Source organism: Salvia hispanica, chromosome 4, assembly GCF_023119035.1.
Source record: "Salvia hispanica cultivar TCC Black 2014 chromosome 4, UniMelb_Shisp_WGS_1.0, whole genome shotgun sequence".
NCBI classification, from domain to species: domain Eukaryota; kingdom Viridiplantae; phylum Streptophyta; class Magnoliopsida; order Lamiales; family Lamiaceae; genus Salvia; species Salvia hispanica.
This window is the reverse complement of record NC_062968.1, coordinates 46815082-46839758: the sequence shown is the minus strand read 5'-3', so window position 1 is coordinate 46839758 and position 24677 is coordinate 46815082. Positions and strand designations below refer to the sequence as shown.

At 34.7% G+C, this 24677-nt stretch overlaps 4 protein-coding genes across 4 annotated transcripts; 3 read left to right on the top strand and 1 right to left on the bottom strand.

Moving 5' to 3' along the window:
* Positions 1-816: 816 nt before the first annotated feature.
* LOC125222618 (AP-2 complex subunit alpha-1-like) lies at positions 817-10492 on the top strand. The gene is made up of 27 exons (XM_048125334.1): positions 817-1167; positions 2807-2938; positions 3025-3150; positions 3328-3390; positions 3463-3560; positions 3646-3853; positions 4047-4118; positions 4625-4717; positions 5096-5197; positions 5345-5442; positions 5692-5773; positions 5877-5965; positions 6525-6630; positions 6744-6809; positions 7191-7297; positions 7374-7478; positions 7570-7690; positions 7810-7989; positions 8090-8332; positions 8546-8626; positions 8744-8908; positions 8996-9082; positions 9166-9291; positions 9382-9462; positions 9546-9617; positions 9777-9856; positions 9944-10492. Exons 1-27 carry the CDS (start codon positions 1036-1038, stop codon positions 10083-10085), a joined length of 3057 nt encoding a protein of 1018 aa, XP_047981291.1. The 5' UTR covers positions 817-1035; the 3' UTR covers positions 10086-10492.
* A 2246-nt stretch (positions 10493-12738) lies between these two features.
* LOC125218514 (AT-hook motif nuclear-localized protein 9-like) lies at positions 12739-14249 on the top strand. Its single transcript, XM_048120196.1, has 6 exons — positions 12739-12790; positions 12888-13142; positions 13286-13350; positions 13433-13570; positions 13670-13825; positions 13999-14249. Exons 2-6 carry the CDS (start codon positions 12896-12898, stop codon positions 14215-14217), a joined length of 825 nt encoding a protein of 274 aa, XP_047976153.1. The 5' UTR covers positions 12739-12790; positions 12888-12895; the 3' UTR covers positions 14218-14249.
* A 4499-nt stretch (positions 14250-18748) lies between these two features.
* Positions 18749-19784, top strand: LOC125223374. The gene is made up of 4 exons (XM_048126497.1): positions 18749-19148; positions 19221-19331; positions 19436-19516; positions 19608-19784. Exons 1-4 carry the CDS (start codon positions 18897-18899, stop codon positions 19668-19670), a joined length of 507 nt encoding a protein of 168 aa, XP_047982454.1. The 5' UTR covers positions 18749-18896; the 3' UTR covers positions 19671-19784.
* A 3584-nt stretch (positions 19785-23368) lies between these two features.
* Positions 23369-24677, bottom strand: LOC125219937. The gene has a single exon (XM_048122030.1). The coding sequence runs from the start codon at positions 24557-24559 to the stop codon at positions 23660-23662; it is 900 nt and encodes a 299-aa protein (XP_047977987.1). The 5' UTR covers positions 24560-24677; the 3' UTR covers positions 23369-23659.

The following is a 24677-nucleotide window of genomic DNA, read 5'->3' as shown; positions in this document are numbered from 1 at the left end:
TATAAAATTTAAATTTTTTAAAATAAATAAAACTATAATAGTATTATAATATATTAATATTATTTCTTAACGTGTAACACGAAAACGATACAAACACCACATAAACACGACACGAAGTTTTCGTGTCGACACGATAAGAACACGAACCCAATAAGCCTTGACACATACTCATTAATTTCCAGCGAGTTTGTGTTGTGCCAAAAATTGTCAGCCCTACTTCAAGTAACTGTATAAGTTATACTGAAATGTAATGACACTTATTTCGATTATTTAGTAACCGAGTATCAAAGCTTAAATTTAATATAGTACTCCCTCCGTCCGTGAAATGTTGTCCAGTTTTGTCATTTTTGTTTGTACGTAAAAAGTTGTTCACTTTGCTTTTTTTTCTATTTTTGGTAAATGGTTCTCACTTTCCACCGTCTCTTTTCATTAACATTCTATTATAAAACTAATACATTTTGTTTCACTAACTTTTTCAACTCATTTTTGTTGACATTTCTTAAAACTTGTGTTGAGTTTAACTTGGATAATATTTCATGGACGGGAGTAAATTCTTATAACTCAGTTCAGAATCCGATATGTAAATCGAAGTATGAAATCCGCATGAACTAGTAGAAGTTAGAGCTGGAGAAATAAATTTATAACTTAATTGTTCCAATCAAAATACATCTACACTGAGTCAATTAACACTAGACAGTCGGGACAAGGGTCCACATGTTACGAAGATTTGACCAGACATGTAGAAATAATAAAATCCAAAAACTGATTATTCAAATTAGAGGTGAGAAAGAAATTACAATTACGAAATTTGAAAATTCAGTAATAAACACAGAAATAAAAGTCGTCTCCCTCCACTGTGCGACGGCTTTCCCAGTTTCTCTCTCTAGATCGCACCTCACAACACAGTCTCCATTTCTTCCTCGACGGCGGAATATCACCGGAAAGCTGCGAATTCTGATAATTCACCCTTGACAATTTTGATTAGATCTGCGAATTTGAAATACGTCGGATCTGGAGAATTGCTGGATCTGAGAGATGGCGCTTTCCGGCATGAGAGGGTTGTCGGTTTTCATCAGCGACATCCGGAATTGTCAGAATAAAGAGCAGGAGCGCCTTCGTGTTGATAAGGAGCTCGGGAACATCCGAACTCGCTTTAAGCACGAAAAGGCAAGTTTTTCAGTTTCAAGTCTTTCGGCATTTCACCAACTTCTTCATATCATATCAAATTGTGGCGTTCCACGACCTGGAATTCAGGATTTCTTTTGTCGTCAATGTAGCTTGAACTCAATCGGAGTCTCGTTATTTGCTCTCGAGTGAGGAGGTGTGTTTAGGGGCTTATAGGCTGGATTTGGGGGTTTACGAGCTGTGCACTCAGTGAAGGATAGTTACACCTGAGTCCATGGGGATGGAGTGTTTTCTTAAGCAGTCGTTACAGATAGCTTGCTAGGAAGATGAGTTTTAGCTTCTTGAATAGTTACATTGCTGAATGAAGGCATTATGTATCTTTTTGGTGATAAAATTACATCTTCAAGGAATTAGTTATAAGACATTGAACATGTTGATGTTTTTCTTACTCCTGACCCGAGAGGGGCAGCGTGGTATTCAAAGCCTAGCTTGTATTGCTTCACTAAAGCAGACATGTCGTGAAGATAGTTTTGCAATCCTACTTCATTGAAATGCCTCAAAATGGTTCTGATTGTCTTCTGTAGAGTTAGAAAATTCAATCAAGCTGAACAATATTCATTGATACAATTTTAATGTGAACCAAAATGATTACAGGTTTACTAAATCATCGACGTTTTGTTTTATTCCATAAGATCTGTTGCTCCGATGCAAACCGGTATGCTCCAACTCCAGTTAAAAAACTGATAATGATCTAAGAGACAACAGGAAAAATGGGAAATAGATGTAGATTTATTGGATAGCTTACATTTGGAAATTAGAGGTATTCATAATTTGTGTGTGAGTTGGCCTAGAGGTAGAGTCAAGAGTTGTTAATGCCCGAGGCCAAAGGTCTTGGGTTGGAGCCCACCATGACACAGCCTTTAAAATTTCTGTCCATTTACCTATAAAAAAGAGGCATAAATCTTGCTGATTGTATTGTAGTTGTAAGAATAGGCATGTTTAAGTAAGGATATTTGTTCTCATTGTACGCCTCTGATGCATTGCACCATAAGTTTCGTTGTTGCCAGAGTTGACATGACATGTAGAATAGGACTCTATCTTTATTCTTGTCCGGTTAATAAGTTCTTAAAAAGGTGTTTCAACCTGGAATAGCATTATATCACATGTGAAATTATATGAATTTGATCAATGACAAGGTCTCTTTTGGCTCTTGTCTCCTCCCACCTTGGTTCTTTTCAAAATATGGTAATTTGCTAGGGGTTTTCAGCCATTGAAAGCGAGGAGGATTTCAGATCTGGGATTGTTCCCATTAATTAACCCCCTCTAAGTAGAAAAATTACTTAACTTGATTTTGCACATTAGCAGTACTACAAACTGACTTGTGCATGGTTTGTTTGATCTCATTGATATGAGTCATTTTAGCTTATGTTTAACATTTTCAGTAGATGTATGCTTGCATACAGTAAAAAGTAAAAACATATGAATTGATAGTCAGTCTCATTTATCCTACTGAGGAATTTATTAATGTGAATTCATTTCTCTATACGCCATTCTCCATCATTTTTCATGCTACCTTAGTAAGTTGATGCTAGAAGTGACTCAAACCTTATATATTTGTTAGTTCTTGTGGAGCTTGTAATAGCTTTGCTTATCATTTTATTTTGTATTTGTGACTGAACAGGGTTTATCACATTATGAGAAGAAGAAATATGTCTGGAAAATGCTTTACATTTATATGCTAGGGTATGATGTTGATTTTGGCCACATGGAAGCTGTTTCTTTAATTTCTGCGCCAAAGTATCCTGAGAAACAGGTATTGGTTGTAGAAAACTCAAAAAAATGATTAGGGATATTGTTCATCACTTGCCAAGTGTCTTTACACATTCTGAGTTGCTGCAGGTTGGCTACATTGTGACATCATGTCTTCTAAATGAGAACCATGATTTCCTGAGATTAGCAATTAATACTGTCCGCAATGACATTATTGGCCGCAATGAGACTTTTCAGTGTCTTGCCTTGACATTGGTATGTCGTCAGAGTCTCTTTTCCTTGATAACTCTTTATAAATAGTTGACGCTACTACCATATAGGTTGGCATAATAATTTTACTGTTCTGCCTCAAAAGCTCTTTATGTTCCCCTCATGTATTTTCCTCACTAACTCCTGCTTATACCATCTGGATTTCTGATCATAACTGTTAAGGTTGGGAACATTGGTGGGAGAGAATTTGCTGAGTCTCTGGCTCCTGATGTTCAAAAATTACTTGTAAGTGTACACTTCTGAAGGTATTATGTTCGGTGACCTAATAAATGTTGCTGAAAGTTCCTATTTATTTAGATATCTAGCAGTTGCAGACCGCTTGTTAGGAAGAAGGCAGCACTATGTCTGCTGCGCCTCTTTAGAAAAAATCCTGACGTGGTTAATGTGGATGGCTGGTAAAGCATCTACTTGTCAATCTCTGTTAGGCTTGTTGATCAGTAGAAAGAATCTAATAGCAGTCCTCTTCCTCATAATTGACAGGTCGGACCGGATGGCACAGCTATTAGATGAACGTGATTTAGGAGTCTTGACTTCTTCTATGAGCCTCTTAGTTGCTTTAGTGTCTAACAACCATGAGGCGTACTGGAGTTGTCTACCAAAGTGTGTTAAGACCCTGGAAAGACTTGCTAGAAATCAGGATATTCCACAAGAATACACTTATTATGGTATTCCTTCGCCTTGGCTTCAGGTTTGTGCTTCACTTGACACTATTTCCTTAGAAAGGGTGACTAATAAATTTAGGATATCATAAATTTTCTTGGTTGGATTTTATTTATCAGATTTAGATATTCTCTGAATTTATAGTTTCAAGTAGGAGCAATATGAACCTCTTCATTATTCTATTATCTAACCATTTGCTTGTGTTCGTTCTTGCACTGCAGGTTAAGACGATGAGGGCTCTCCAATATTTTCCAACTGTTGAAGATCCAAATACGAGAAGATCATTGTTTGAGGTCTGATATTCTTTTTTGATCTATGAGCTGTTCTGGTGTGGTTTGGTTTCATACTTCAATTTGTAGTTGTCAGCATCTCCATCCAGTTTATGTAGTTGTATTAATTTCCGTAGATGCATATTGGTGTTTGTGTCAAAATTGAATATGTTTAGAGGAATTATTCTACCTTTTAGAAATTAGAATTGAAGTTTGAAAACGAGGATATGTTTGATCAGTTGTATTTTTATGTTTGTTGGCTGGTTTTCATTGAATATATGGTCAGTAAGAAGACAAGATTATTTAAGCGGTGGGACCAATTGTAAAGCAAATTTAGGATTTCCATTGATAATATAAGAGTCAGACAGAGAGAAGAATAAAACAATAGTATAGTAGAAAGTTGAAATGGGGATTTGAAAATTCGAACAAAAAAACCCTATGGTTTTTATTTTCAAATGATACTGCTTATATAATTGGGTATTATTGAAAGTTTGTGGTATGTTATGATCTTTCTTATTGGCTGTTATCAGGTTCTGCAAAGGATACTAATGGGAACTGATGTTGTGAAAAATGTAAACAAGAATAATGCATCACATGCTGTTCTTTTTGAAGCTCTTGCTCTCGTAAGTAATATCTGTTAAATCTTTTTAGTTTTGAAGCAGCAGTCTTCAATATGTTTGTTACTTACTCTTCTGTATCGTGTTTGCTGGAGCTTATACTCATTTGCCTTTAAAATTTCTATCTATATTGGTATTTATACTGTTATTATGAGTCATGACATGCAATTCATGCCTTGGCTCCATGGAGTTCATGAAGCTGTGATTCCTGTCTCCAGGGGTGCCTAAACCTCGAAGAACTGTACTTTTACTTTGATATTGAAATATTGAATTACTGGAGAGGCTCTCTGAACACCCAAAATGATGTCTTATCAGTTTATTTTGTTTTAAAATGTGTTATATGAATTGTCAATGATTCTTGGACCTAAACTTCGTTACATGCAGGTCATGCATCTTGATGCTGAGAAAGAAATGATGTCTCAGTGTGTTGCACTGCTTGGGAAATTTATTGCCGTTCGTGAACCTAATATAAGATACCTTGGCTTGGTTAGATCTTTGCTCACCATGTTGTTCCCTGTTTTTGGTCTCTACAACATAAGATTGGTTATTCTTTTCTTTAAGGCTAAATCATCTTCTCAAGACTGTACATAATTGCTGGTCCTGATTGCAAAGATTTGTGGTTGCTTAATGCAGGAGAACATGACTCGGATGTTGATGGTCACAGATGTGCAGGATATAATTAAAAGACATCAAGCTCAGATCATTACTTCACTGAAGGATCCTGATATCAGGTTGACTTTACTATTTGTATGCCTGTTGAAAACTTAATCAACCACTCAGCATTATAATTATAAACACAGAGATTTGCTTTCACCTATATAAGATGCATGTGTCATAAGCATGATGACATCTTTCTTTAGCAATTACAAATTTACAAATGCTAGAGAATTAAAAAGTTATTGATTAGGAATTTCTTTTTCTTGCAAGTAATTTTTCAGCTTTGATACACACACATATCTAACCATGCTTTAATTTAACAGTATCAGGAGACGTGCCCTTGATTTGCTGTATGGCATGTGTGATGTTTCAAATGCAAAGGACATAGTTGAAGAATTATTACAGGTGCAAATGACTTACAAGCTTGTAGTGAATCCACTAAAAAAATCTTTATTGGTTGCTAACAAACAAGGAAAGTAATATATGCTTTGCCATCATCTTGTTTCAGTATCTTAGCACAGCAGACTTTGCAATGAGGGAAGAGTTGTCACTTAAAGCTGCAATTCTTGCAGAGAAGTTTGCCCCAGATTTGTCATGGTATGGAATCGATACATAAAAGGCCATTCATTTATACTTGAGAACAAATTGCACTTCGGCTAGTGTACAGACAAATAAGCACGCCCATGAGACATTTACTAAACTCTTATTCCCTAGGATCTATACGACATCATTTATTTTTCTGATAGTCATGTGAAGTATTTATGAGTGATTATTTTCCTTCTGCCCTTGCTGATTGAAAATAGATCAAGTTAAGCTAAAAGCAAGAGTAAGTACTCAAACCTTTTCTTTTTTAATCACTTACACCGCATTTGAATTTTATTTAAGCTTCATGTACAGTTATAAAATATTTTGTTGTGAAATTATAAAACCTATCCCCAAATTCCTTTTGAAACAAGCAAAAGCTGGTTAACAACTGTGATCGGTTGCTTTACTAACTGTGCATGTAAAACATCTGGGAGTGTGTATGATTTGGCTATGCTTATTTAGGAGTACAATCATACTGATAAACACATACAAAAGCCAGTATTACTTGATAGACTTTTAAGGTTCAAATTAGATACTAGTACATTTCACTGTTCTATTCTCCATGCATCAGGTATGTGGATGTGATTCTTCAGCTGATAGACAAGGCAGGGGATTTCGTAAGTGATGACATTTGGTTTCGCGTGGTGCAGTTCGTTACAAATAATGAGGATTTACAGGTAACTGACACAGCTTGGATGTTATTTCTGTAACTGCTAGTTTCTGTAATCTGATCATTGATAAATGAACTTTCACATAACTTGGTTGTATATTCATGCCTCTATCTTGTCAGCCGTATGCAGCTATGAAAGCCAGAGAGTACCTTGACAAGCCTGCCATTCATGAGACAATGGTGAAGGTGTGTAATACTCACCTCATTGTTGCAATTTTTTACTACGGAGTATTATTTTTAAAAGAAGATATATTGACGTGCATAACGGAATGTTTTAAGATTCCTATACAAGTTCTTTATACATCTACTATTGCCATAAAATAAACTAGTTATATATCTGCTCCCATCATATAATTCTTCAGTTGTTTACAATAATGTCATTACAAATTTACATGCACCAACTAGGTATTGTTGGATAGGCTGATGCCAAATTGCCAATCAGTCAAAAAGAAGATCGGTTAATAGAAGTCTAGTATATTTTGGTTTTTTGGATTCTTGCATGTCTAGAATCTCTAGTGAGCCAATTTCATCGTAACACTTCATTTAAATGATTTTATGATATCATAGGTCAGTGCATATATCCTTGGAGAATATAGTCATCTTCTAGGCAGACGTCCAGGATGGAGTCCGAGGGAAATTTTCAACATTATACATGAGAAACTACCCACTGTTTCGTAAGGGCCTACCCTTATATACCTCTTTATATGTCCTAACTTCTGTATTATGTCTAACTAAATCATATACGACCAGGACACCAACAATTTCTATCCTTCTTTCCACGTATGCAAAGATTTTAATGCACACTCAACCCCCTGACGAGGAGCTACAGAAGCAAATCTGGGCGATTTTCAGAAAGTAATTACATGAAACAATTTATCTAGTTAGTTTTTATTTCATGTTTTTATGTTCTGGTTTTCCATTGAGGTAAGAAGATTGTGTGTTCCAGGTATGAGAGTTGTATTGATGCTGAAATACAGCAACGGGCAGTTGAATATCTAGCTTTGAGCATGAAAGGTGCAGCTCTAATGGATATACTTGCTGAAATGCCAAAGTTCCCTGAAAGACAGGTTGGAATTTGGATATTGACTTAGTATTGGTTATTTATCTATTATGTCGCATGATCATTTGCTAATGTAACATATCTATATTTACTAACAATTCTGATGGTGACAATCTTTGGTTATAGTCATCATTGATAAGAAAAGCTGAAGATTCTGAAGCTGATACAGCTGAGCAAAGTGCAATTAAATTGCGGGCACAGCAGCATACCTCTAATGCATTGGTACTTACTGATCAACGCTCTGCGAATGGGACACAACCTGCACCCCAGCTTGGTCTTGTGAAGGTTCCTACCATGACTAGCACGGTGAGATATCCTCCCATAGATTCTCACTGCACATCACTTTTCTTGAAGATCTCAAATGTTAAGTTTTGAATATGTATCCAATAAGCAATTACATGGGCAGGATGAAAGCACCTCTGGACAAGGACTAGCACATGAAAATGGGACTGTTGCAGTAGTGGATCCTCAACCTCCTAGTGGACCATCTCCTGACCTCCTTGGAGATCTTTTAGGGCCACTGGCTATTGAAGGCCCACCAGGTACTGCTCCTCAATCTGATCCAAGTGTAGCTTCCGGTTTGGAAGGTGGTCCAAATCAAGATGCTTTAGCCCTTGCACCTGTTGAAGACCAGACTAGTACAGTTCAGGTATCACTTTCTTCTTCTTCTTCTTATGTATAGATGCTCATTTCATATTATTTATGCATCCTGGGAAAATTAGCATGTAAGAATCTTGTTTGGTATTTGTACGTGCTTTGTTCGGTTTTATCTTGTAGGGCAATGTTGCCTGCAAAAGAACTTTACTGTTACCTACTCTCTGCAGCTTATACTTTGTTCTTACTTTTCCCTTGATGCTTGCAGCCAATTGGTGATATAGGGGAAAAATTCCGTGCATTATGCCTGAAGGATAGTGGTGTTCTGTATGAGGATGTCAATATCCAGGTGCACTTTCATTTCCCTATTCAGTTTCACAGGGCATATTCATCAGTATCAAGTTATATAAGGTTAAAAATTTTGTTTCCTGATTACAGAGTTAATTAAACCTTTGTTGTGTTGCAGATTGGCATAAAAGCTGATTGGCGGGGTCATCATGGTCGAGTTATTCTCTTCTTGGGAAATAAGAATACTGCTCCATTAGTGTCAGTACAAGCCTTGATATTGCCCCCATCACATCTAAAGACAGAGCTCTCACTTGTACCGGAGACAATCCCCCCAAGGGCGCAGGTAGAATCGCTAATATTTCTTTTCCTGGATTTTGCTCTGGTCCTGTATTGGTTACAATGGTGAAAGTAATACAGTTCCCCCCCTCAGGTTCAATGTCCACTTGAAGTAGTCAACCTCCAACCAAGCAGAGATTCAGCCGTACTGGACTTCTCTTACAAGTTTGGAACCAATGTGGTACTATCTCAAAACTAAGCATATGACGAGGACCAAGAGTGATAATTGTTTTTTCTCATCAAACATAACACATGCATGAACAGGTCAATGTAAAACTTCGCCTTCCTGCTGTCTTGAACAAGTTTCTTCAGCCAATTTTGGTTTCCCCTGAAGAATTTTTCCCACAATGGAGATCCCTCTCAGGACCTCCACTGAAGCTGCAAGAAGTAGTATGTGCCTTTTGAACGAAGTTAATCCTTTCCCTTTCACTCCTATGTTAGATCTACTTGTGCCTTACCTTCTTTCGGTTCACTCACCAGGTTAGAGGTGTAAGACCAATGCTGCTTGCAGAAATGGCGAACTTATTTAGCAGTTTGCACCTGACAGTTTGCCCTGGCCTTGTAGGTGCTTCATTTCAATAAATTCCCCTTTTGCTTTTTGCCTCTTATACTGAACACTACTACATTTTTTATTTTCCATCCAGGATCCCAATGCTAATAATTTAGTTGTGAGCACAACATTCTACTCTGAAAGCACTCGAGCAATGCTATGCTTGGTATGCTTTCTAAATATTAGCATGCACATATTTCATTGAAATAGAAAATTTATGTTCCAGGTCTTTCAGCTGATATGGAAGAGTTAACCCTAAATCTGTGATAATTTCTTAATGACTGACATCATATTTATTCCTATATTTTCGGGGTATTATCATCAGATAAGAATAGAAACAGATCCAGCAGACAGAACACAGCTGCGTATGACCGTTGCATCAGGAGATCCAACACTGACATTCGAGTATGCATATCTAACTTTTAAGTTCATTGCACCCCACTACCACTTGAGATTATCTGGGGATTAATATTGAGTTCTTCATATTTTCAGATTGAAGGAGTTCGTTAAGGAACAATTAATCAGCATCCCTGTTCCTTCCGGAGCACCTGCACCTATGGCGCCTCAAGCACAGCCGATAACTCCACCCACTCCATCCTCTGATCCTGGAGCTATTCTTGCTGGTTTGCTTTGAGTGGGGTATCATTCATACACAATGTTATCTAAAACCGTTTAACCAATGTCCATACAACACAGTTGTCGCGTTATCCCCTCCTTGTCAGTTGGGATGCTTTGAATGATAATGATGCAAGGGCTGGCGGAGTCAAGGGTGAATCTGTATGTGAACGACGGAGCTTAAGAGTTGGAATACGTCGGAGGCTTTTATGTTTTAATATTCTTTTGCACAACTAGATTTGTGCTTTAGCGAGGTTTTCCTCATTTTCGGCGAGGTGTGAGGCTAGTCTATATTCTTGTTTCTTTCATTTTTTTTTTGTGTTGTCTTTTCACGATCCCCTTATTTTGTAGTCAGGTTTTACTCCATTGATTTCTGTAATTCGAATTATATATTTAAGGGAAACTGCTTGAGGTTTAACATTTAAACATTTTGTTTGTCTATGGATGTGTGTAGAATTGGTGATGAATGTTGCTGCCAAATGGATTTTTTGTGTTGTGTTTTCTTCTAAATTAAAATGCAATGAAATTCAATGTTCAAGATTTTGAAGGTACTTATTTTTTTATGTTGTGTTTATGCTCTTATCACGGTTTAACGGAAACGAAATGAGAATTAACAAAAATTTCTCTATCCCTCACCAACTGACTTGGACGAAATAATCTTTTCCCATTTCCGTTTAAAGACTTGACTTTAACTTGAATTACAACACAAAGTCAGTGGCAATGAAGTCTCTCCCTCTCTGCTCAATCTCCGATTCAATACATATGTGGTAAAACAAAATCCGCAATGCCCTTGATTCAATCAGCATTTGGGACCCAGTCAGCCCAATAATCCTCTTCACAATTGTAGTCGGATACAATTTGATAGAAAATAATAGGAAAGAAAAAGATAAGAGAGAAAAGAGGGATGACAAAAATGGGAAAGATAAAAATGGCCTCCGGTGTGAATAGAAAAGATTAAAAGGGCATAAAAGATTTAAAATAGTGAAAAAAATACCTGAAATAATATTATATCTGTACTTAGATCCTTATGAAGATATATTTTAAACATAGGTATTTGTGACGTTTGAATGTGCAAACGTTGGTATCAATTTTGTAGTTCACTCTCATTTTAACATGCAAAACATCTGACATTTTCGACCTATGTTTTCCCATCGTGTTGATGATGGTGAAAATTCATTTTTATTCTAATATGAATATATGATGGTTTTACGTCGATGAAATACATTTGACGATGTAATGCACATATTTTGTGGTAGTATATCGTAAATGAATTATGTATACTAAAATGTAAAGTTGTTGTACAAACGAGTGCGCAAAATGAAATGCCTCTATTACTGTGGAACGAAGGGAGTAATTTTTTTCAAATCTTAAATCTAAAATTTATTTTAATGGTTTTAGATTCACTGACGGACTATATATTTATTGCTAATATTAAAATTTTTATCTTTTTTATTTTTATTGGATTACATGGAGTATTATTTACTGATATATGCCTCAGTAAATTCTGATGGATAATATAAAATCTGTCAAGAGAAATTACTAACGAAAAATTCATTAGAAATCCCATCAGAAAATTGCGTACATTTTTTATTTTGTATTGTACCCAAAATTTACCGTGTTTTGCAAAGTAGGAGAGAAATTACCGTATTTTTCAAAGCGTTTACAGATATGGTCGACCCTGATTAAATTTTAATTAATTCATATTTCATTTTACATTGCATTTAAGTAACAAAAGATATTAAACTGCATTGATATGGACGTTACAAATACAAATTAAATAAGTACTACTCAAAATAAATTCTAATGTTTTTAGTAGGGTTAATTGGATTGAGATATATACTCCACAAATTCTCCAATTACGAGATTATTTTGCTAAGTTGGTAACAAATTTATATTTCAAAAATTTTATTTTTCATGTTTTATCAAACATTTATAATTGAATATCTAATCATAACACAATTATCATGATTCTGGAGTTAATTATTTTATAATATTACGATATTAGTAGATTATTTGGATATTAATTTTTCATTTTTATCATCTTATTCAGACGCATTACAAATAAATTACCCAAAAATATAACATAAGTTTATCCGTATGAATACTGGAGCGGGAGCCCTATTGAAAATTTGAAATTAATTAAGTACAGCTCTGATTCAGTTAAATACTCATCCATCCGTCTGTCATTTTGCCATACTAATTTATTAGCAAAATAACATTAGTTCATTTTTCATGATTATTTAAATATCCAACTTATGCTACTATATTTGCTGCAAATTAGTCAAAAATATTAATGGCTCTCCGATTACTCATAAAACAAACGCCAAACGGTATTCATAAATAAATTCAAGTCTAAAAAAATAAAAATAAAAACTAAGAGCATATATATGTAAATAATTCCATTATAAAGAAATACCCTTTATAATTATAATGCAAATCTAAAACGATTTAAAATATCCTGATTAATCACAAATATTCCACGTTTAATACGATTTTCTCGAACCTCAAAATCCCCCTAACCATAAAAATAGAAAATGAGAAAGTCAATTTCGGAATATCGTTAAATTAAAAATAAATACATGAATAAAAATAAATCTCGTGAGTAATTAAACACGTATATAAAGCAAACAGCCGTTTCTTAATTCTCTGCATCTGAAACCAATAAAAAAAAAACTAAACCCTCAAAATCTTCTTCTTCTTCTTCTTCTTCCTCTACACACATCTGTACGTGTTTGTGCGTTTTTTTTTGCATGCATGAATTGTTAAACACTAAATCCTTAATCTATTCTTTTGTTTAATCCGTTGAATGATGTTTTTTCAGGTCGAAAAATGGATGTTAGCGGCGTCGGAAACAGCGTTCCGACGGAGGGCGGTTCGTTAGTTGCGGCGGCGATGATAGAGGTGTCGGTGGAGAACGGCGGCGGGTTTAGGGAAAAGAGGAAGAGAGGGCGGCCGAGAAAACAGCTGGGAGGAGGAATCCAGCCGGAATTTAGGGAGGATTCCGGGGGCCCACAAAAGCGCGGTAGAGGCCGCCCTAAGGGCTCCGGTAAATGGCAAACCTTGGCTGCCTCTTTTGGTAATTTCACTATAAACTAATTTGTGTAATATGTATTGAGTTGTACAGATCCAATCTATAATTATAATTTTCATTGCTTCTAAATTAATTATGAATTTTCTTCATTGCTTCTAAATTGTGTGTGTTTTGTTTATACTACGAAGATGTAAATGGTGGAAACGGGGGGAGCAATTTCTCACCTTACGTAATCGACGTTGAGGCAGGAGAGGTATATATGTATTGTACTAGTAAACATTAAATTAATCATCCAATATAGGAGTATTATTTTGAATTGGTTGTTGTTGGCGCAGAACATTGCTGAAAGGATTAGGTCATTTTCTGAGAGGACTTGTGATTCAATGTGCATTATGTCAGCTTCGGGTACAATCTCCACTGCCCAAATCTTTCTGCCCGCCTCCCGCGGCCGCGTTTTAAACTTAAAATGCGAGGTACTAATTAATCTGTCTGCCCTGCATCTTCATGAGATGAGATTATGAAAGTATGTAGTACTACTATACATTGTTGTTTGATGGTTGTGAATGGTGCAGGGCAATTTTAGTATTATTCGTCTAAATGGATCGCATACGTATAATGAAAAAGGAGGTGCCAAAATTTGCCTTTTGAGCGTTCACCTGGCGGATTCCCATAATAACTTCTATGGCGGCGCAGTTGCCGGCTCACTTATTGCTGCAGGCCCCACTCAGGTAAACAACACTTAATTCTCTCTTTTACTTTATTTTTTCCTTATTTAACCGCTAAACTCCACTACCTAAAAATCTGTGCCCACAAGAAATGAGTCACATATTGTATCTACTTAGCTACTTTGATACCATTTGAAAAAGAGTAAATGAATTGAGTCCCTGGTTGGTTTTTCCAGATTGTAGTTGCTACATTTAGTCAAGACTTGAAGCAGAAAGCAAGAGTAAGGCCACCAAACAACAACATTACTACTACTTCAAATGAGAATGGGAATGGTAATGGCAATGGCACAGTTGAAGTTGGAGTGGGAGCAGAGAATGAGGAAGGCGGGGCTATGGCTATCGTCAACGTCTCTGCGCCAGACTTGAAATCTTTTCAACCTCCATCTGATGTTTAACTTTTTTTCTTCTTTCACTGGAACATTATTCATTTTTGTGACTCTAATTGTTGTATGTTTATTCCGTCTTTGATTTTTGGGTTTTAGCTACACTGGATTCCAATTATTTTAGTCACAAACATTGGTTTGAAACTATGAGTTCAAGAATTTCGTTTTTACTAGAGTATTATAGTAGTGGTTTGTTAATTATAAGTCAAACTTCTAAAAATAATCAATTGAAATTAGATGGGAGGTTAGTGAAATCAGAGATTCAGAATTTCGGTTTATAGGAAATTAGTTTCTTCTGTTTTTTGTAAATAGGATTGTAGTATATTTTTCATTTAGCTGCAACAAAATTTTTCATTTCATCATTTTTACTATATGATTAAATTTTATACTGCTTGTGCCCCCTAAAATAGATTTTCTTTCATTTTTTAGGAAATTTATGTCACTCTAACTAGGTGGAATCCATTTTTCACTAACACATTTTTCTTTCAATCTCTTTCTTACTTTAACAATTTTCCGTTTAAACCCGTGTCATTTCACATGTTTTTATTTTTAGGGGATAGAGGGAGTATATTTATTGAACTAGCAATATTTTTAAAATGAACATCAAACAATGAAAATTACATTAATTAAATAACAAAATAACATAATTTAAATTTCAAATTCAGATTCCAAATCGGTGAGAGTGTGCCCAATTTTTTGATGAGATCTTGTTCTTGTTGGAGGCGGTCGTGAGTTTGGTCTTCAGGAAGAGAAGGGTGTAGATTTAGATATTATCGGAATTGAGGCGGTCCACATGGAGATGGGTTGGCGCAAGTGATACGGCTTCTTCACATGCCCAATCAATTGTGTTGTCTCAACCATCTTCTTTTATCAGAGATGCATGATTGATATTACATGCACGATGAATCTTTTTCAGTATTGCTCAATGTGCTTCAAGTATACAGAAAGTCCACTTCAACGTTCTTCTGTGCCGCCTCCTGCCTAGTAGTAGCCCATAGTGTACTGTCGAAGATTGGTCATTAATTCGATAGTTGGTGTCATGCCATCGCATCGCATAACAAAAAGATTTCGTATGATAATTTAATTAGACTTTTGATTTGTCCTTATTTACTAGTAGTATTTTTAATTAATTTTTGCAGTGAATTCGAATGAATGCTTGTTGCAGAGAGGATGCAAGAAACGTCATTGGATTACCATTTTAAAGTAGACCAAGAAGTTGGATCAGCCAGTCATGTATTTTTTGAGTTCAATGGTATGCTTTAATTGTGTTTCAACCGTCATTCTTTCCTTATTTCTAATAACTAACGATAAATTAAAGATCTAAGTGAGAAGCCTCTTTATGGAGTATTAGTTGAGTTACTGAGAAACAAAAGTATATATAGGAATATGCAGGCCACATGATTCATTGTAATGATAACAAATGAAGCCATTGCCAACGCAAATGTGGTCTCTTCCTTTTCTACTAAGAGACATCATTTGCTAAAAATATCAGTGATGATTTTGGTAGCATGTCAATCGGGCCGGCCCAGCAAGTTTCAGGTCAATCCTGCTCGGATTGCAGATTAATTGGGTGCGAGCTAATCGAGTTGTGATTTTTTCAGGTTATAAAATTCAACCCTACCCTAAAAGCTCGGGTTTCGGACTAGCCCAACTGATTATTTAAGTTGCTACCGATAAGATTAACATGCGATCAATCCAATGAATAATGACAAAAATTAGTTACATTTATAAAATATAAAATATTTAATTATGATAAATTTGAGATATATACGTAAACTAAAACACAAATTTGATAAAATAATAACATTTAAGATTTGTGCAAAATAAAACATAAATTTAAATATTTTAAAGCATGTTTTAGAAATTTAAATATTTTTAATGAATTTGAAGTTTCTAATTTATTTATTTACTATTATATTAATAAAAATGTAATATATAACCAATATAAAATTGAAAGTTATTTTATTTAGCTATCTATATTATAAAAATAATCAATGAATGTGACTAATTAGGAGTCAAACAAATAGAGCAATAAAAATTTTATCGGATTTTCGGGCCAGCTCATCGGATTTTTGGGTCTGGCCCTAACGGATTGCGGGTTACTCGGGTGTGGGCTAATCGGCATGTGATTTTATCGGACTATAAATTTTCAACCCTAACCCTACAAATTTTGCGGGCTATTCGGGCCAGCCCACGGGTTACGGGTTGCATTGACATCCCTAGCTGTAACCATAATAGACCACTCTTGTTTATTGTACTCCATTTGTCCCATTTAATGTGACATTTCTTTTTGGATAATGTTACGTGGCCACATTATGGCTGGCCATAAAATGACATTTTAGTAAATTTAGATGATATGGCTATTAATGTTTCAAATAAGTCATTTATTGCTCAAACAATTTTACACTATTATCCTTCTATTTAATTCTAGTTGTTTTTTTTTTAATTTCATTTCTCTAATCCAAAATTTACACTTTCATACGTATTTCTTTTATTAGATTCATTCATTCTTAAATTTTCTGTTTTCAATAATTTATTTTTACACTATTTTTTAATTTAACATTAAGTTTTTGTCCTTTTAAAATTGTTTTCCTATTATACCAAGTTGGAATCAATATTAACTAAGTTGTGACACGAAACGATTAATTATACTAAAAATATAGTGTATTACTATAATATAATTTCATATATCAATATACTAATAATTGTTTTATAGTTTTGTTTATATAATTTTCTTTTTTGTTTATTATATTAAACACATTATATCAGATTGCCACTTGAATTTTATTTTTAAAATAATAAAATCTTAAAATAGAATATTTTTTTAAAAAAATCACATGAAATATCCCGTGCCCCTTAAGTCTCTTTCATCTCCCTACTCTCTTACAAAAACTAATCCTTCCAACATTATTGCATTAGTATAATAATCTGTCAGCCTATAATATACTAAATGTAACATTATACATAATAGTTTATTATATTAATATACTTTCCAATTATAAATTGTGATATAATCTAATAATAATAGCAATTAATATTATTATTGCTAATATAGATTAGAATATGTTAGATTTTTTTCAATTTAAATGAAATTGATAAACTATTTAACTACCACACCATTCTTTATTCAAAATAATGTAAAACGCATAATATCAACATGAAATTTTTTTTAAAGAAACTTTTTGCTGTATTTTGAATTACTACTTTGTTCTTGGGCATACATGGATGAGGGATTGAGGGTAGTTGTTACTTTGCCTATAGTGAATTTTTTTTTTATCATGAAGTTGTTGTAATTGTATAGTTTCCAATAAATTGCAATTGCAACCAGTACTCTTAGTCTTCAATTGGTGGCAAATGAATATTATACTAGATTCAATTGATAAAAAGTTCAGTATATTTAATTTAAATAGAAGAGATTATGCCGAATTTAATTTCCATTTAAAATAAAGTAATTAAAAAATTTAATTAAAAACATTAAATGAAATGAAATATAAAGTTTAAGTACTCCTTATGAAATAAATTGATTTAGGAACTAATTTGACACATGCTCTGTAGTTTAATGATCATTTATAATATTAACCCATGATTATTAATAGAAATAAGTATGTATATTGATCAAAACTCAATTTTACTTATTTGTAAATATACAAACATTTAGAGCATTTTAAGTAAATATGAAAAATAAAAGTATTACCACTATGCGTTGGTATTATATATATAAGAAAGAATTAAATTAATTATCATGTAACCTTAATAAATATTGATTTTTGTTTATATAAATTTCATGGAATGATCCAATTGAATAAATTCTAGTCTCTTCATATTTATATTTCATATCTAAGGGTACAATTGTACAAATAAAATTGATACTTTTTAGAAGTATTGATTTCAACAAAAAGGCATTAAATACACTTAACTTTTATTAATATTTTATTTTTATGGCCGGCCATAATGTGACCATTTAGCACTATTCTTTTTTTTTTGTACATGTGTTTTGAGAAAAAGCAAATAATGTGGACAATACTTTCTTTGTACTTTTAACTATTTATTATAATTTCCTCTTATACTGTGGAGGGTTCCCTTGTATAGAGTGAGGGGAGTGTTTCATATGATAATCAATGATAAAGTAGTTGGAGAAACTACTTGGGGATAAGAAGAAGCTGGACCGAGCTCAGGAGTAGCTCGAAACAACTCGCACCAAGGTGTGCCACCTGTTTTCTCGTAGTATAATTGCCAACAAACTTTTTTCATCTGACCCAGGCTCATAACCAGCTCTAATAAGATACGATCAAAGAAATTTAGACACATAACTATTAATTTTGGGGGTATTTTAATATTTGTAATTTTCAGTTTTTAAAATATTGCATTTTTATTTTTGGATTTCAATTAAAATTAAATCATCAAAGATCGTAAATGATTAAAAGTGAGGGCTGAAAATGAGCCTTAAATTGGGATGCAGTTGTTGGCCTGTAATGAGAAAAATGGAATTGGGGGTGACATTTGGTGAATGCTAAAATATGATGAAATAAAGTAAGGGAAGTGGGTGGAACATTTGTATGAAAGGCAAGCAAGGTGGATCCACACAGTCAAACCATCTGTCATTGAATTTTAAACAAAGAAAGTGAGAGACAGAAAAGAGAGAATTAAGCGAAACAGCACAAAAGCAAAACGACAACATCTCACAGCGCATAATGACAACAGAGGAGCAGCTGCAGCAGCAGTCTCCAACAATGTTTTGTATGCGAAAGAAGAAGATGTCCGAGATGTCAGACACCGACAGCCCCCTCCTCCACGACCAAGACATGACCACCTCCTCCGCCCTCGCCGCCTTCCGCGCCAAGGAGGACGACATCGAGCGGAGGAGATCCGAGATCAGAGACAGAGTTCAAGCTCAGTTGACGCGCGTCGAGGAAGAAGCCAAGCGCCTTCATCTAATTCACGGAGTCAGTTTTTTATTTTTTCAATTTTTAAAATTAGATCCAAAGGAATTATTGATTAGTTGAGGAATTTGTTAGGAGCTTGATTCTGTGACGGATCCGATGAGGAAGGAACTTGCATCGATTTGTAAAAGGGTTGAAATTGTGAATCGAGATGTGAAATCGTTGGGAGTCACCTGTCAGAAGAAGGTGATTTTTTTTATTTTTTTTATTTTTTTTAAATTTCAGATTTGGATTTAGGTTTTCTGTTGTGTTTTGTCATCTTCCAATAAATTTGACTTCTTATTTTATAGGAAAAAGAGTATAAAGAATCGGTTGAGGCTTTCAATGAGAAAACCACAGAAAAGGGGCAACTCCTTGCCAAATTAGCAGAGGTTACTTTATTTCAATATTTTTCAAATCTTTTTCAGTCTTATTTTATTTATTTATGTTTGTGGGTTTGTTTGTTGGATTTTTGTTGGGCAGTTGATGACTGAAAGCGAGAAATTGAGATCCACCAAATTAGAAGAGCTCTGCAAGAACATATAGAATCCAATAATCCCTTTACTAGGATTTTGTTTTTTCTTGTGCTGCTGATCTAACTATCTTTTTGTTAAGGTTTCCATCTTGTTTGGTTGAGTGTTTGAAGATTGTTTTTTTCCATTTTTTTGTGATTAAGATTGATTTCTTCTTACTTTTGAATCTAATGGTGATCGTGATTGAAAAACTTTAGAAGCAAGATAGTTGTGCTGTGTGTATTTGATTTCGGTTTGGAGGATAATTATTAATGGATATCACAATACATAGTCACATCAAATACAACGGTCATATCCTTTTACAAGAACATTTTTGAATTCAAACTCTTTTAGAGGGCTACTTCCCCTAAAAACAAAGATTTTACATTTTAGAGATATGAGTTTGAATACTCCTATAAATTAGTAGTAGTAAATTTTTTAAAGATATACTAGTAAGTTTGAATATAAATTGGTAAAGATTTTAGAGATATACACTGTATAAATTTGATAGATTGGTAAAGTGTGCACTGAAAAAAATAGTTAAAATATTGTCATTCAATAATGAAACCTACATCATTAGTGGAGTAATGTGCGGTATTTTTAAAAATAAATGTAAACTAATTTTGTGAGATAGATTAAAATGATTAAAAGAAATTATTTTTGGGAAATGAATGAAATATTAGAATAGACGTATCAAGAGTTACTATATCGACCAGATGAACTACTCCTTAGAGCATCATCAGGGGAAAAAGGTAAATTCAGAAAATATATTTCTCACATACCTTCTTGAGAAGGTATAGAAATATATCTTAAGAAAGTAACTATACCTTTTTAAAAAGGTAAATTGAAAGACAAACAAAAATAAGTATTTTTTACTTTTTGTATGAAGAAGATGTAATAATACATTCTCAAAATTAAAGAAGGTATAATATATTTTCAAATATCTCTTCCACCGTGGGATAAATTTTTATGTAGAAAATGTAAATTTATGTCCCTTTTACAAGACAATTTTCAATCCAGAACATGGGATTGGAAAGTAGGCTGAGAACTTTATGAACGGTAGCTATCCTTTCTCTGTTAATAGAAATAAATAATGTATGATGTGCGTAATGTTGTATTTTATGTTAATAGGATTAAATAATGTATGATGTACGTAAGTACTGTATTTTATGCGCAAGCAAAAGCGATTTTTCGAGTAAATTTTTGGGCCCAAGTGAAGAATTAGTCCTTGCTTTTTTATTATTATTTGGGCCTTGCTTTTATGGTGGGAATATTAGAAATTATTTAGGCCACAAGTCCTGGACACGAAACATTGGGTTTAACTTGATCACTGCCAAATTAAAATGAGAATGCAAATAGATTTGACTATAATATGACCATTTTCGCATTTTGAGAGCCATGAGGTTGAATAAATTGGTTTTTGATGTTATGAAATTTTGGTTTCTTAATAAACAGAAACACTCCATATATTTTATATGCTGGTGTTTATGTGATGGTATTGCTTTTTTTTTCTTTTCTTAAAAAGCATTAACAAGAAAAAGAAGAAAAAACGTAAACAAATACTACCAAATCTTTGTAATTAATCTAGGAATAAGTAGCATATACTGATATACATTGCATGTTATTCTATTTTGTCACATTATGGCCTAGTTGGTAGAGTGATCACTATTTTAACTCAGTTTTCGATTAAAAGGTGTATAGAATTAGAGCATCTCCAGTGGAGGCTAGCGGATAGGCTAGCCGATCATCACGGGCGCTAGCCGATCCACTAGCCTCCATTGCGACAATTTAGGCTAACCGATCGGCGAGCTCTAGCCGATTCGCGGGCGCTAGCCGATGCGCTAGCCGCCATAGTAGGCTCAATTTCGGTTAGCCGATTGCATTTTTAATGTATTTTTTAAATGCATTTTTTGTTGCATTTTTTAATGTATTTTTTTTATGCTTTTTTTTAATTATGTAATTTTTTTAGGATGTACCTTTTTTTAAAATTTATATAAAATTATTGCAATTTCCCGTATCTGTGTCGTAAATTTAATTCCGTATTTTGCGTGATTGTAATTTATTTGTTTTTTATAATTTGGCTGGCCTATGGCTAGGCTATTTTTGTCCAGTTTCTTATCCTGATGATATGGCAGGAGGAGTTTTTGGCTGAGCTATGGCTGGCCTAAAGCCATTAAGATGCTCTTAGAAGTTGTAACGAAATGAAGATGAAAAAAACATGGATTTTAAAGATAGTAGTAATAAAAATAAATGTAGCACATGGGAAAGACATAGACATGAAGAGGGGACCATGACTATGAGTATGAGCCTTGGGAAACTTATTTTTTGCTACAGAAAGTTGGTCGCCATTTACTTCTTTAATAAGCATGCCATACTAGTCTTCCTTTAAAAACTGTCTGCTCCATTTTTTCATATTATGTCTCATCATATACATTTATATTTTGTACACTACATTATCATTATTACTATTATGCATGTCGTTTGTTGGTTGACGGAAGAATAAGCCCGGCAAAGAAATAATTACTTTCCCTAGTTTGATTGAATACTTTGATATAATATTGATTGGTTTGTATGAAAAATAAGTATATGAAAATGAAAAAAAGCCTATATTAAGTGAAGGGATAAGTTTGTGGTCCTAACATTTAGGTAAGGACATATATCAAAATTAATATGGGATTGAGGAGAGTAGATGGCACAGCTTGACATGTTTCTAAACTATAGGCAACTTCCTCTCTTTTGGGTCTCATGAAAACCACAGCTATGTCACGTGACAATTTCATCTTACTTTGCTTCTCCATTTCCTATTTTAATTTTGTGGAATATGGAGTATAATTAAGAAATGGAAATTGGTGTGTTTTTACTCATGTGTTAAATTATTGTCTATGAGCAAATAAACACTTGGTATTAATATTTTTCTTGATAGTAACATGGGAAGAAGACCTATCGTCATAAATTACTCTAACGCTCTTACCAAAACAAGATCCCAATCTTGGAATTATTATTACTAGTCTAGTGCACCAAATCATTAATTTTTCATGTTGAATCTCACTCACTACTCAATGTCCATGATTAAAAAGCGTGGATCTGAGTGTAACAAGAAGTAAACTTAGGTCACGGGATATATTGACTGTACTCGACCAAGCCAACATTAAATTCAATTAAATTAGGAAAGAAAATAAATAAATGGAGCTATGCAATCAAGACACCATGGAAGTTATAATGGCATATGTACTCAAACAACCAGTTGCAATTCAAACAAAGAGGTTTTACATTTAAAGATCTGTACTTAAAAATATGGGCCCCGTGAGAATGTGGTCCATATGCACATACAAAAGGTTAATGCAGATTGGAATAATATCAGATTTTGGAAGTCTCTTATGCTTTGATCATATTTACTTATTTATTGGGATTGAGGAAAAATCAAAATTAGAGAAACTCCCACTTTGGTTTTTGCATGATAAAATGAAGATAAAACCTATTTATCAATCCTACATTCTCATAAATTTAAAATGAGAATACTAGTATTGAAGATTCTTGAAGAAGTCTTGAAGATTCTGTGTCCACTCTTCAGCTTTTATAGTACTAGTATTATCTTGAATTAAGAGTAAACGGAACAAAGCAATGAACGGCAAATCAAATTTTCATTTCATTCTAAACGGCATTTCATTCTGGAGTTTGTCAAAATACAAAAACGAAAAAAATCAGCAATAAAAATTACTCATATAAGAAGAATTATACAAGTGGCAGCGGCATACAAAGATGCGAAGCCTTGAAGAATGATTTATTGTCATGAAAATAGTGAAGATTGAACTACTTTATTTTCAATCTTCAAAAACCACACAACAACATGGAGTATAGAGAATATTCCAATCTACACATCTTCACACTGAAACTACACAAACACAAATTGCAACGAAAAATAAAATAAAATAAAAATCAAATTGAAGTAAGCTCCTATTCCCTTTTTCACGAGTATTGAACAGCCAAAATTTATTTCCACCCCCGAAATTAAAAATAAAAAAATCAAAGATTCTTACATGCGAAGATGAAGAATGAAAAATCATGCTTATCCTGATCTTTCCGCACCATCTTCTCCTCCAGCCATAATCTGCTATCCATCCCGCTCCTAGTCCTGAACATAAACACCGCCCCCGAGCCCGGGATGCAAAACCAGTCGTACACATCCCACATCAAATCCACCAGCAATCCGTCCAGAAAAATGGTCTGATTCCCCCTGAAATTCCACTGCAGCCTCTTCACCCTTATCACCGTCTTCTTATCAATAAACACCGACAGCACCGGGTGCTTCAAACCCTCGCTCTCGCCCCCGCATTGGATCACGACGTCGTGCGCCGCCCCGCCCTCGCGGAATCGGGCCTTGGTGGAGTAGAGCGTGTTTCCGGAGAAGTGCTCCTGCCGCGAGACGAGGGAGAATTTCGCGATTCGGGCCCCCGATTTGAGTCTCCGGAGATAGGCCTCCGGCGCAATGTCGCCGAGGATGGGGCCGAGCTCGGAATCGAGGGCGATGAAGAGGTAGAAGCCGTCGATTGGCTCCGGGCCGGAGTCGTAGCGGGCGGCGGAGAGATCGTAGAAGATCTCGATTGCGGTGCCGTGGAAATCGAGGGTTTTGGCGCCCTTGAGCTTGCGGAAGATTCGGGAATTGGTGGTGAGTTTGAAGGTGGATTGGTCGTCGCCGAAGGAGATGGTGAGGCCCTGCGACTGCGAGAGGGTGTTCCGGGTCCACGTCAGCGTCACCGGAATGTGGCTGTGGTTGGAGAGAGTTGTTTTGTAGAGAGAGGTAACGGCATTTAGAAGGGAAGGGGTTAGGTTTGGGGAAATGCAGGAATTGGGTGAGTAGGCCGAGCACGATGTATCGGAAATCTGAAGTGCGTATTCGCTGAAGCAAGATGTTAAGTCTCTCATTTGTAAGAGAGGAATAGGAAGAAGAATGGTAAGGATTCTGGCAATTGATCACACACTCTCTTCTAAACACAAATATCAGACGGAAACTTTGACGCTTTCTTACTTTATTTCCTCACAG

Coding starts and splice junctions, on each gene's coding strand:
- LOC125219937 (XM_048122030.1), bottom strand. CDS start 24,559: ATGAGAGACTTAACATCTTGCTTCAGCGAATACGCACTTCAGATTTCC.
- LOC125222618 (XM_048125334.1), top strand. CDS start 1,036: ATGGCGCTTTCCGGCATGAGAGGGTTGTCGGTTTTCATCAGCGACATC. Junction 7,691..7,809: donor CAAAGTTCCCTGAAAGACAG/GTTGGAATTTGG, acceptor CTTTGGTTATAG/TCATCATTGATAAGAAAAGC. Junction 8,333..8,545: donor ACCAGACTAGTACAGTTCAG/GTATCACTTTCT, acceptor TGATGCTTGCAG/CCAATTGGTGATATAGGGGA.
- LOC125218514 (XM_048120196.1), top strand. CDS start 12,896: ATGGATGTTAGCGGCGTCGGAAACAGCGTTCCGACGGAGGGCGGTTCG. Junction 13,143..13,285: donor AACCTTGGCTGCCTCTTTTG/GTAATTTCACTA, acceptor TATACTACGAAG/ATGTAAATGGTGGAAACGGG. Junction 13,351..13,432: donor TCGACGTTGAGGCAGGAGAG/GTATATATGTAT, acceptor TTGTTGGCGCAG/AACATTGCTGAAAGGATTAG.
- LOC125223374 (XM_048126497.1), top strand. CDS start 18,897: ATGACAACAGAGGAGCAGCTGCAGCAGCAGTCTCCAACAATGTTTTGT. Junction 19,149..19,220: donor GCCTTCATCTAATTCACGGA/GTCAGTTTTTTA, acceptor GGAATTTGTTAG/GAGCTTGATTCTGTGACGGA. Junction 19,517..19,607: donor TCCTTGCCAAATTAGCAGAG/GTTACTTTATTT, acceptor TTTGTTGGGCAG/TTGATGACTGAAAGCGAGAA.